A 12673-nucleotide genomic window follows, 5' to 3' on the forward strand; every position below is an offset into this window, starting at 1 on the left:
CTGCAGTTAGGGTTAGGTATCAACATGAATTTTGAGGAAAGACTGTAACAAGAGATGCGAGAGTTATAAGCCAGGAACCATGGATAAAAACCTATAATATATAATTATATATTATATTTATTATATTATGTATCTGTTAATAACTAATAACTATTAATATCACTGCAGTTAGGGTTAGGTATCAACATGAATTTTGGAGGCACACAAACATTCAGACCATAGCAAGTGGTTCTCGGATTGTCTTGAATTTCTGTATACTTTCAACATGGTTGAAAGCTGTATTTCTCTTTAAATATTTAAATTGTATTTCACTAGATTAACACCTTCTATTTAACGCTCATATGCTGCTGGTAAAATTAAAAATACGATCTCTCAGGCTGGGTGTGGTGGCTTATGCTTGTAATCTCAGCACTTTGGGAGGCCGAGGCAGGCGGATCACCTGAGATCAGGAGTTCGAGACTAGCCTGGCTAACATGGTGAAACCCCATCTCTTCTAAAAACACAAAAAGTAGCCGGGCATGTTGGCACACACCTGTAGTCCCAGCTCCTCAGGAGGCTGAGGCAGGAGAATCGCTTGAACCCGGGAGGCAGAGGTTGCAGTGAGCTGAGATTACACCACTGCACTCCAGCCTGGGTAACAGAGCGAGACTCCGTCTTGGAAAAAAAAAATACTCTCTCTCTGAAGTGCAGTTTGACAAGATATATCAGAAGCCCTTAAATAGATTTATATCCTTTACTTCAATTTGAAATCTATGGGTTATTCCTAAAGAAACAGTTGTCTAGGTATATAAAGATTAATGTGCAAGAATGCAGCCTTGCTTATAAAAGTGAAATACAGGAAGCAACCCTAATATCCAGTATTTAGGGTTAGTTAAATAAGGTGTGGCCTATTCATATAATAGAATATTTTGAAGCTATTAAAATTATACTGTCTGTATTTTTAATTTGGGAAAAGTATGATATAGTATAAATATATGATATATGAATTTATTTGATATTTACAGTCAAATATTGGTGACTGTCTGCCAAAGAGAGTAATTTTTATTTCATCATTATTAAAATTGAGTCTTCCTTTCTTGTTATGGAAAGATACTGGAACCATTTGTCTCTTGAGACTACTCCCAGTTTTTTTTTTTTTTTTAAGCATATAAAATGATATTTGCCTCCCATTTGCTATGGCTGAAAAGCAATATCTAATTTATGTAAAAGTATCATTATACCATTAAAATATAAATTTAAAAGAAGACTGAGATACATTTCTATTTTGTACTACTTAATATTGTTATCTGATCTTCTTGATTCTGGTTGTGGTATTAGGTTTCAGAATTTTCAGGAACTTTAAAATCTGGGGACTTCTACTAAGCTTTTACTGTCACAGCTCCCAGAGGGCTGCTCAGTCCCTCTGCTGACTAAATGTCTGGTTCTCCAGGGAATAAGCTGCAGCCTCATTCTCAGTGAGGGAGCAGATGGTCATTCTTCCCAGAAGCTAGAACCCTGACGAGCCCAGTCTTCTTCCGTAGGACCATTCATGACTGTGACCAGACCACTGTGAGGCAGAACACGTGGTTTTCCCCACCACGTGTAGACAGAGGGGCATCCGTGGGTCCTCCACCCAGTCCTTCCTTGGCCAGGATCCCTCATTTTTGGGATTCAAGAGATCTTTTACTGAGAGGATTAGTGTCTTCCCTATCTGCCTGATGTCCCAGATTGGGGTCTTCTTTCAGACAAGTGTCCCAAGGACATGTCCTCACTTAATGGATTATGTTCTCACATCCACAATGAGTTGGAGATCTGCCCCAATTCCAAATCTCAGTCTTGCCTATGGAAGCCTGATCCTCCACCACCTGCCGTGTTGAGGAATACTGGAAAATCCAGTGAGCAAGTTCACATTGGTACAGTTTGAGTTAGGAGACTATAAGGAAGAAGTGAACAAAAGGTAAGGAAGGAGGATACTGGGACCAAAGTCTCCATCCCTGCATCATATAACTAATACATGAATATCAGAGTTGTTTCTTGAAACCGAAAGATGGCAAAAGGAGGATCAGGAGTGGAATCAGAAGTTGTAGAAAATTGGTCTTTTGGGGAATCTATTTGGTTATGTGAATGGTAATTCAACTCCTATTATCTTGGGAAGAATGTACCTGGAATTACCAACCTGCCATTGATTAATGAACATATCCATAAATAACTAATGAATTGAGAGCCAGGAGAAGGCATTAACATAATGTGTTGTCATTGTTACCAGTGCAGAGTGGATATGGCAGGGCTCAGCACATTTGCCCTGTTGATGCTTCCGTGATCATTCATTCATTCATTCATTCAGCCAGCCAGCCAACCCATCAATAATTACCCGCCATGAGGCAGACAAAGCAACTGAATCCTAGGGTTATAATGGTGAACAAAATAGAGATATGCCCTCCTAACCTGAACTGCCTAGTCTGGAAAACAAACAATTAAAATGTGAGCTAAATGCTGTGGTAGGAGGTCAGGGGCTATGTCCTGGAGCAAAGGACATTTGCACTGAGACCTGACACTTCAGGTCTTCAACTCCCTTGATGGGAGTTAGCCAGAAGGGGCTTAGAAATAGCAATTGATGGTTTAGTGACTGATTTTACAAATGATATTTGTTTCTTCTTTAAATTTCTTTCTAGGATGTTCACTTCTTCTCCACAATGAATGAATGTCACTATGATAAGCACATGGACTTTTTTTATAATAGGAGCAACACTGATACTGTCGATGACTGGGCAGGAACAAAGCTTGTGATTGTTTTGTGTGTGGGGTCGTTTTTCTGCCTGTTTATTTTTTTTTCTAATTCTCTGGTCATTGCGGCAGTGATCAAAAACAGAAAGTTTCATTTCCCCTTCTACTACCTGTTGGCTAATTTAGCTGCTGCAGATTTCTTCGCTGGAATTGCCTATGTATTCCTGATGTTTAACACAGGCCCAGTTTCAAAAACTTTGACTGTCAACCGCTGGTTTCTCCGCCAGGGGCTTCTGGACACTAGCTTGACTGCTTCCCTGACCAACTTGCTGGTTATTGCCGTGGAGAGGCACGTGTCAATCATGAGGATGCGGGTCCATAGCAACCTGACCAAAAGGAGGGTGACGCTGCTCATTTTGCTTGTCTGGGCCATCGCCATTTTTATGGGGTCGGTCCCCACACTGGGCTGGAATTGCCTCTGCAACATCTCTGCCTGCTCTTCCCTGGCCCCCATTTACAGCAGGAGTTACCTTGTTTTCTGGACAGTGTCCAACCTCATGGCCTTCTTCATCATGGTTGTGGTGTACCTGCGGATCTACATGTATGTCAAGAGGAAAACCAATGTCTTGTCTCCACATACAAGTGGGTCCATCAGCCGCCGGAGGACACCGGTGAAGCTAATGAAGACGGTGATGACTGTCTTAGGTGGGTAAGAAAAAGCCATCATTCTCATTCATTCAGCAAATCTTTACTGAGCATCTACGGTGTACCAGGCACTTACTAGGCAGTAAGAATGCAGAAGTGAACAGGAACAGACATAAATCGCCACCCACCTGGAGCTTACACTCTAATAAGGAAAGATAAAATAAGTATTCTAATGGGGGTAAACAAAATAAGTAAAATAAGATGAGTCTCCTGTGGGAAAATGAATCAGGGAAGGAAGGAAAACTAAAGCAGGGAAGGGGGTTGAGGAGTGCTAAGCTAAGCAGGTATCATTTGCACTTTAAAAAAGTGTGGTGAGGGATGCCTGGAAGATGGCTTTTGAGCAGAAGTGTGAAGGCAGTCAGGGAGTGAACCATACTGGTGTCTGGAAAAGAGTGTTCCAGGTGGGAGAAGCAGTAGGCACAGGAGCCCTGACCAGCAAGGAAGCCACTGTGGCTGCGGGTATCAAGCAGGGGGAGTAGGAGAAGATGAGATCAGGGAGCTGATGAGGTAGGGGGTGGACTACTCAGATAATGTAGGGTCATGTGGTTATAAGGACTTAAGCTTTTCATTTGTTTTCTTTTTTCTTTTTTTGCCAGAGCCTTACTTACTCTGTCACCCAGGCTGGAGTGCGGTGGCACCATCTCAGCTCACTGCTACCTCCACCTCCCGGGTTCAAGCGATTCTCCTGCCTCAGCCTCCCAAGTAGCTGGGATTACAGGCAGTGCACCATCAGGCCCGGCTAATTTTTGTATTTTTAGTAGAGATGGGGTTTCTCCATGTTGGCCGGGCTGGTCTCAAGTGAGATGAGAAGCTATGGGAAGGTTTTAAACAAGGGAGTGACATGATCTGACTTATATTTTAATGGTATCTCTCTGGCTACTATTTTAAGAAACTGCTATAGTGAGGCAATAGCAAAAACAGGAAAATTGTTTAACCTACTTATGCCTGGTGTTCCATTATTGGAATGGGAGTTATTTATATCCTACTGCTCAAGGTCATTACCAAGTTCTGATTTTTCACAAAAAAAAAATTTGCAACCTCTGGCATAAATGGGTTAATAGAGTATTTCAGTACTTGGAAGAGATCACCATTGCCAGATGGTAGTTGAAGGTGATGGTCAGATTCTATTTTTTTGTTTTTTGTTTGAGACAGGGCCTGGCTCTGTCATCCAGGCTATAGTGCGGTGGCACAATCTCAGCTCACTGCAACCTCTGCTTCCTGGCCTCAAGTAATCCTTCTACCTCAGCCTCCCAAGTAGCTGGGATTACAGGCCTGTGCCACCAGGCCCGGCCAATTTTTATAATTTTTGTAGAGACAGGGTTTCACCATGTTGCCCAGGCTAGTGTCGAACTCCTGAGCTCAAGCCATCTGCCTGCCTCAGCCTCCCACAGTGCTGGGATTACAGGTGTGAGCCACCGCACCTGGCCAGATTCCGGATATTTTTTAAAGGAGTTACTGATGGGCAAGGTAGAAGGGAAGATGAGAGGTGGAGGAGAAGATGAGGAATGTCATTAACCAAGATGAGGAAGACTGAGGAGGAAGAGGTTTTGGGGGAAGATCAGGAGTTTGGTTTTGGACAAGCTAAATTTAGGAACTTATTAGACATCCAAGGGGTGTGGCAATTTTATTGAGTGGACAGTTGGATATTTGACTCAGGAATTCAAGATTTAGGTCTGGGCTGGAGATGTACATTTGAGAGTCCTGGGGGGAAAGTGGCATTTTAAATCACAGGATCGCATGAGCTCACCGTGAACGTGAATGTGGATATGAAGGAGAGGAGGACCAAGGATGGAGCCATAGGGCAGGCCCTCCAGTGTAAGGAGGTCAGAGGTAAGGGGCAGCCAGCAAAGGAGCCCTAGAAGAGGTGGAAAACCCAGGAGACTCTGGGGAACTAGAAGCAAGAGAAGAAGGCAGTCGAGGAGAGGAAGCATTAGCAGTGTACTAACACTGAGTGTACCCTTGAGAGGTAGCGTAAGACCAGGTGTTGCTGGCCTTACTAAAGTGGTGGACTTGTGCTGATCTTGAGATCATCAAATTTGGTATAGCCAAGAGCCTGATTGGAGTAAAATTAAGAAAGAAAGAAAGAGCCTGGGCAACATAGTGAAACCCCATCTCTACAAAAAATACTAAAATTAGCTGGCCATGGTGGTGCATGCCTTAGTCCCAGCTACTCGGTGGCTGAGGTGGGAGAATCGCTTGAACCTGGGAGGCTGAGGTTGAATGAGCTGTAATCGCACCATTGCACTCCAACCTGAACAACAGAGCAACAGCCTGTCTTAAGAAACAAAAACAAAACCAAAAAAAGAAAAGAAAAAAAAGAGAGGAGAGAAAGGCTGTGAGCCCTGTACCAAGAAGACATGTGGTTTCGTAGAATTTTCCCTTTGTTTTATTTTTTCTGAAGTAGGGGGCCTATTGCCCCACTGCCCCAATTCTGATTCTGGGTTACAGGTAGAATTTGTAATGCGCGGGCAAGCAAGAACTTCTGTGGTTTCACAGACCTTGTCTTGTAAGGCATAGAGGGCATTTCTCACTGTGTGTGTGGCTGCGGCAATGGGGACTGTTGCTGAGAGAGGTTTGGGAGTACATTTCTGTCTCTACTCCTTATGAGAAGGAATTATAAAACGAATTATCAGGTAGCAGTTCGTAGTGGAGGATACAGAGTGTGTGTGGTGTGGTATATAAACCTTCACAGTGCCTCTAGGTCCTGAAACTGCTGGTAAGATTTGGAGGTCAGCAGACACAGAATGTGATTGTTAAAATAATTTCAGACTGAGGATTTATTAATAAATATTTATATAGTGCTTAATATGTGCCACGCATTGTCCGAAGTGGCTTTTACAAACATTAACTTATTTAATTCTCATGGAAACCCTGTGAGATAGGTACTACTATTATACCCGTTTACCAGATGGAGAAACTGAGAGTTGAAGCAGTGTGTCCGGTCTCTCAGCTGTTAACCAACTCACTGTGCAGCTGGCTTCCAGAGTTCACATGTTTACCACCGTGCTCTGTGGCTACTTTTGATTTATCTGGACTTCTTACTGCTCATCTTTTTGTCCTGTTTTCTGCCTTAACACCATTGACACTTTGATAAGAAAATGGACAAGAAGAAGGAAGAGAGGGTTCACATAATTCAGCATTTCCACTCGAGCTGGAGAAGATACTGATGTTTTTGATAAGGAATGGACTTTGGTATTTACAGATAGTGTCAGTGAACTGTGCTGCTGTCCCTGCTTAACTTGCAGGCATAATCATTTGCTTGGCTATGTGTCTTCAGAAATTACCTGCCTGCTTAAAGAGAAAACTTTCTTTTCTCATCATATTATAATATAGTACACAGCATGATAGAGACAAGGATTCCAAAACCCTAGGTGAAGAGAACAGGACCCTTTGGGATATAGTCATGGTTACTGGCTTCAGTTTTGTATGTAATTTTGTCTGCAGCAGATATGGAAGGGGTTAAAAGAAAGGAGCTGGGAGGTTTTGGCAGGTGTGGTATTGGCTAAGAGAAAAACCAGAATCAACAATGAAATTTCCAAGTAGGATAAGAGAAGTCATGTGATTAAGATAAGACAACATTGGAGAATTGGTTAATGGAAGGACGACAGTTTGGTGTCAAGGACCTCAGAAGTTCCTTAATGGTAAGACGGAGGAACCTGGTGGAAGACAGGAAGTTCAGGGACAAGGGAAATGAAACTCAAGAGCTAGATGATGTAAGGCTTAAGCCTTCTAGCTCCTGCTTTCTCTGGATAGCAGAAAGATTTGGGTTTTACCCCCAATTCTTTCATTTTCTACAAGGATGATCTACAGCACATCAGCTCATCTTTTCTTGGTTACATTCCCTCATCAGGTGGCATAGACCATCTTGAAGTTCTTTACAAGTTACAAAGTTCAGTTATCGTTTATAACAGTTAGTAACCAAAGGTGGGAATGAAAAGGGAGAGCGGAGGGAGAGAGAGGGAGAGAGAGATTGAGAGAGAGAATATGAATTTTGTGGGGCAACAGCAAACACAGTTCTGTGGATCCAAGCACAGAACCTCTTTCCTTGACAGCAGCACCTACCACAGTATCTTTCTAGGGAGAAAGCCCCCAGTTCCCTATCTACTACATGTAAGAATTCAATTGCCTAAAACAAGCATCTCCCAAATGATAGTATATTAGAAAAATCAACAGTGCTGGCATTAACCATCATATAATCACTGGTTCTGATTATGTGGAGATGAATAGCTTAATACTCATGTCTTTAATAATTGTAGGATTTAAATGTCTTTATAATAAAATGTTAAACCTTTCCATTTATTCCTTGATATATATTTTGTAGGAAATGTTCACTTAAGATTAAATCCATCCAGGTGTGGTGGCTCACGCCTGTAATCCCAGCAGTTTGGGAGGCCAAGGCGGGAGGATCACTTGACGTCAGGAGTTTGAGACCATCCTGGCCAAAATGATGAAGCCCTGTCTCTACTGAAAATGCAAAAATTTGCTGGGTGTATTGGTGGGCACCTGTAATTCTAGCTACTCAGGAGGCTGCGGCAGGAGAATTGGTTGAACCCAGGAGGCGGAGGTTGCAGTGAGCCGAGATGGCAACCCTGCGCTCCAGCCTGGGTGACAGAGTAAGACTCTGTATAAAAAAAAAATAAATAAATAAATAAATAAAAAAATTAAATCCCCAAATTTCTTCTAAACACTCTTACATATTAGAAAGTCAGTATCTAAGTACATTTTAACTGTCTGTTAAACAATGTCTAAGAGGCACATGGTTGCATGATTTCAGTGAGCTTAATCTTATTTCAGAAGAGGAAAGGGTGGACGGGGCTGTTGAATGTGGAGATGGCTTCTTAGTGGGCTCAGATGTAATCTGGAAGGATAGATGGGATTTGCATGGGCTGGAGGAAGATATATTTTAAGAGGGAGAAATGGTATACTTGGAAGTGTGATGGCGGAAACATTTAAAGCTTGTACATTACCATGAGGAAGTCCCCACAGAGCACAAATACTTTGCAGTGGCGCAGTGGAAAGTAGCTCACCTGTGAACCAGCGAAGTTTAGTTGGCTATCCTCTTTGGAAGGAGAATACATCAGATGACCTTTGTGTTCCTTTCCAGCTTTAGGATTTTGGTTGAACACAAAAGCTAACAGCATGGGGATTCAGACTCTTTCCTTGAGGGTAGTGGTGGTAGTAATGATGGTGATGTGAGTTTTCAATCTGTGTGTGCATGATTGGAAAGGCATCTAGGCATCATGTTCTTGTTTCAGCAGCCCTGAGGCAAAATGCTTGCTCACTTCTGGGTTAGAGTGTGTGATGGGGCCCTTTATGTGAAAAAAGTTGCTTATTGAATGTTCTCGTTGAAAAGACATTGGAGACATATGATCCTGCTTTCCAAAGAGCACCAAGGCCCTGCCTAAGAAGAGGTTTTGAAATCTTACTTGTCAACAAGCCTAATCAGCTACAGCAACTAAACGCACAAGAAACCCCACATGGAAACGTCTCATTTATTGTCAAACAACACACCATGAGAACTGTGCACACAGAAATGTGTTGTTGTTTCCAGAAAATGGGCTGGACTTTCCTCTATTTTGCAGTGTCTTAAAATACAAGAGAAAAGAAAGAGTGAAGGGATTTGCAAACCATTCTTTTGAAGTCTTCCATGAACCTTCCTGTCTTTTAGTGATATTTTTCAAACTGTAAGTTTTGATACACTGATGAGATCATAAGCAACATTTTTTAAAATGACATAAAAATAAGATAAAATGTCAGAGTGTGTTGCTTTTAACAGGTATCAGTATTGTTTTATAACGTTTCTTTGTCTGCCTGTGTGTGTGCTGGGTTGTGATATAAAATCTATTTCCTATCATGAGTTATTGTCAAGAACGTTTGGAAAACCATGAGGGTGAAGGTTTCTTTTTCTGCCAGAAATCACTGAACTCTTTTAAAATATGAAACATTATCATTGTTAAGGGACTTAGAAAAGGGATTTAGGGCTTGGGGTAATTAAAACAGGGAGCTGGTTGTTCTTCTTCTCACTTCTTCCTCCCTCCTCTCCACTTAGAATGATGCTAAATCTTCCTCTTCTCTTAGGGAGAGAGGAAGAAGGCAAAGTAGCAATAAGCAAAGAAACAATAGCTCAAGTTCTCATGCTAGGAGAAAATGCGTGAAAATTCAGTACCATAAAGAGCCTTGCTAGAGTACTAATAATAATCACACATGATGTTTCTGCAGTACTGTGTCTTTTTCAGTTTTAATACACTGTTCTCTTTGGTCTCATGGAAATCCTGCCAAGCAAGTGGTTAAGGTATTATTTATCTGATTTTCCTGCAACTCCCCTGGATGTATCCTATACTCAAGCTATAATGAATTATTTGTGCTTCCCCCATTTTGACTCTAAACCTTTGCAGATGTTGAGATACCTTTCCCCTAGCTCTGCCTGAGAAACTCCCATTCATCTTGAAAGACCTAACTCAAAGGTCTATCTTCTTTGAATCTCCCTTTGCCCTGTTGGAGTAAATCTGATTACTGCCTCCCTTGGGCCGCCTGTCAGTCTTATCCATACAACAATCAATGTACTTAATTTTTACATGCCTTTATTTTGCACTAGAGTATATACCCTTCGAAGTCAGGGACTGTACCTTATTTATCTGTCTTTACATATCTAACAGCTAGTACTCTCAGCTAGCACCCTGTCTGGCACACACTTGTTGAGATGTACTATAATGAATAAATGAGGAAATTGAGGCTGAGGGGAAAGTAAGTGGCTTTTCAAATGCTGGAGCTAAAAGCAGAACCCAGGTTTCCTCACTTCCATCTTGGCCTTAGATGGTCTCTGGCTGAGACATGCCTGTGAGGTAGACGAGGGCAGGGGAATAGGTGAGAATCATGTTCTTTGGTTTTTTTTCTGAGACAGTCTCGCCCTGTCGCCCAGGCTGGAGTTTCAGTGGTATGATCTCAGCTCACTGCAACCTCCGCCTCCTGGGTTCAAGTGATTCTTGTGCCTCAGCCTACTGAATAGTTGGGATTATAGGCATGTGGCACCATGCCCAGCTACTTTTCTTATGTTTTTAGTAGAGATAGGGTTTCACCATGTTGCCCAGGCTGGTCTCAAACTCCTGGCCTCAAGTGATCTGCCCACCTCGGCCTCCCAAAGTGCTGGGATTACAGGCATGAACCACCATGGCTGGCCCTTGTTTTATTTTATAATTTTGTAATATGAGAAGCCGAGGTCCCTGAAGGTTAAGTGATAGTATTATCTTGAGAAGGAGAAAAGAAATGAGCATTTTTGGAATGCTTATGATGAGGTCAGCGTGTTCCATGCTGTTAGGATTTTATTTCACTTAACCCTCATAACAACTCTATGCGGATCTGTTTTTAAGACAAGGAAATTCAAGTGGACTTAGCCTCTTGCCCACAGACCCATATTGATAAAATTATTAATAGTTAATATTCGTTGTGGGGTATACATGGTTCTGAGTAATTTATATGTTTTATTTCATTTAGTATTCATGACAACCCTGAGGGAAGTTCTGTTATTACCAGATGAGGAAACCGAGGCCCGAAAAGGTTCAATGTCTTGCTCGAGGTTAGTAGCAGAGCTGAGATTCCAACCCCAGGAGATTGGCTCCATACTCTACTCTTCAGAGTCAGTTAATAGCCTCTTGGAAGTGAGGGACTGGAACGATGTGGACCCAAGTCATGAGGTTTATAACTTGTATCTCCCTTGGTTTCTATAAAGTTTATTTCTATAAAGTCACATGCTCTGTCAACATTTAGCTTGCCCTTGATCCAAATGTTTTGCAGCATGCTATTGACAGCTATGAAAACATCTCCTGGAAAATGACAGCTCTATACTCTTCAAACTTTATGCTTATTAAAATCGTTGGTAAGAGTAGGGGCTTTGGAGCCTGGGGGAACTGGATTTAAATCCTAGCTTTCTCAATTCCAAGTTGTGTGATCTTGAGCAATTCATCTAACCTGTCTGTGCCTTAGTTTTTTCATCTGTAAGAAAGAGATAATAGTATCTTTGGTATGGTGAGGTTTTGAGGATTCAATGAGATAATGCACATAAAGCACCTAGCATAACGTTCGGTACATAGTAAGTACTAAGTAAGTATTAGCTATTCTTCGACCTTAGTTTGACTCTAAAGAGCCATACCCTGTATTCAAACAGAATGCCCTTTTATGTCCAGTTCTATCACCAAGTAACCTGGACACAGGGACTAGAAGCCTACTGTTGGTGCCATCATGATGGAAGATTTTATAAAATGGACAAGTAGCCAGGAGGAAACTGACCGGGTGTGCTTTGCAGAGGCTGCCTTGACAGATGGCAAATGGTACCAGCTCTGTTACTGGAGACCCAGGACAGTCTGAACACATGGTCACCACAGAACTGAAAAGTTCTGTGCTTGCATTGCTAGTCTCTATAAACCACCCTCTCCCCCATGAAATTCTGTTAATGATTCCTGCCTCTGACAGATGATCTTTCCATTAATAATTCATTTCACTTTTGCAACATTTATGAATAAAACATTATAAATGAGACCCTGGCCACCAAGCATTAGCTTGACAAGAGTCCTGTGATACAGCACCAACATCTTGTGTATAGAGCTCTATTATAGGATGGTCCTCATAAGAAACTGTCCCCCTCTTGCTAACAAATCCTTCTAGAGTAGCTAGTTCGTCAGCTGCTATTGTCACCTTTGCTAGGATTGGAAAGTTTGCCCTGTGACTGAAAAGACTTGAGACCAAAACACAGGCCTTTTGATACTGTTTATAAGTTGTATTAATGAACTGTCCTTACTCCATTAAAAGAGAGAGAGAGAGAGAGAGAAAGAAAACAGTACATTTGCCTAATTTCGTGAGGAATTCTCAAACATTTGTTTTCAGCTTCTGTGGCCTTGTAGTTGCTTCTGCAAGACATAAGCCTGCTTTCAATGTTTACTGCCTGCATGCCTTAGTAATCAAATATCTGTTAAAAAAAAAAACAACAAAAAAACAGTTAAAGCTTTGCCTTAAGAAATGCTGAGTGAAATGAACAGATTGTTGGCACACAGGAGCTCTCTTGTTGCTGTGCAGAGAGTCATATCAGACGGAGAATGGTTCTTTTCAGAGTATCCAGGCACCAGTACTCAGTACATTGAGTCCAGGGGTGTTCGTACTTTTGTCTTGAAATAGCGAGTCCCAGGAGCACCTTTGTCACAGATGATTTTCCTGTGTGCTTCATGGCATTGCTACAGAGGCTTGTGGGAGGGAGGCATTTGCTTTCAGGGCAGGC

General features: G+C 41.9%; 1 protein-coding gene across 1 annotated transcript in view; it reads left to right on the forward strand.

Annotated features, from left to right (window-relative positions):
• The window catches only part of LPAR3 (lysophosphatidic acid receptor 3), an 80176-nt gene that overhangs the window by 24900 nt on the left and 42603 nt on the right, over positions 1 to 12673 (forward strand). The window contains exon 2 of the mRNA XM_011956118.1: positions 2652 to 3408. Within this exon, the coding sequence (XP_011811508.1) occupies positions 2673 to 3408 (736 nt within the window). The 5' untranslated portion in view covers positions 2652 to 2672. The remainder of the gene's footprint in view (positions 1 to 2651; positions 3409 to 12673) is intronic.

This window comes from Colobus angolensis, unplaced genomic scaffold (assembly GCF_000951035.1).
Source record: "Colobus angolensis palliatus isolate OR3802 unplaced genomic scaffold, Cang.pa_1.0 Scaffold41, whole genome shotgun sequence".
Classification (NCBI taxonomy): Eukaryota; Metazoa; Chordata; class Mammalia; order Primates; family Cercopithecidae; genus Colobus; species Colobus angolensis.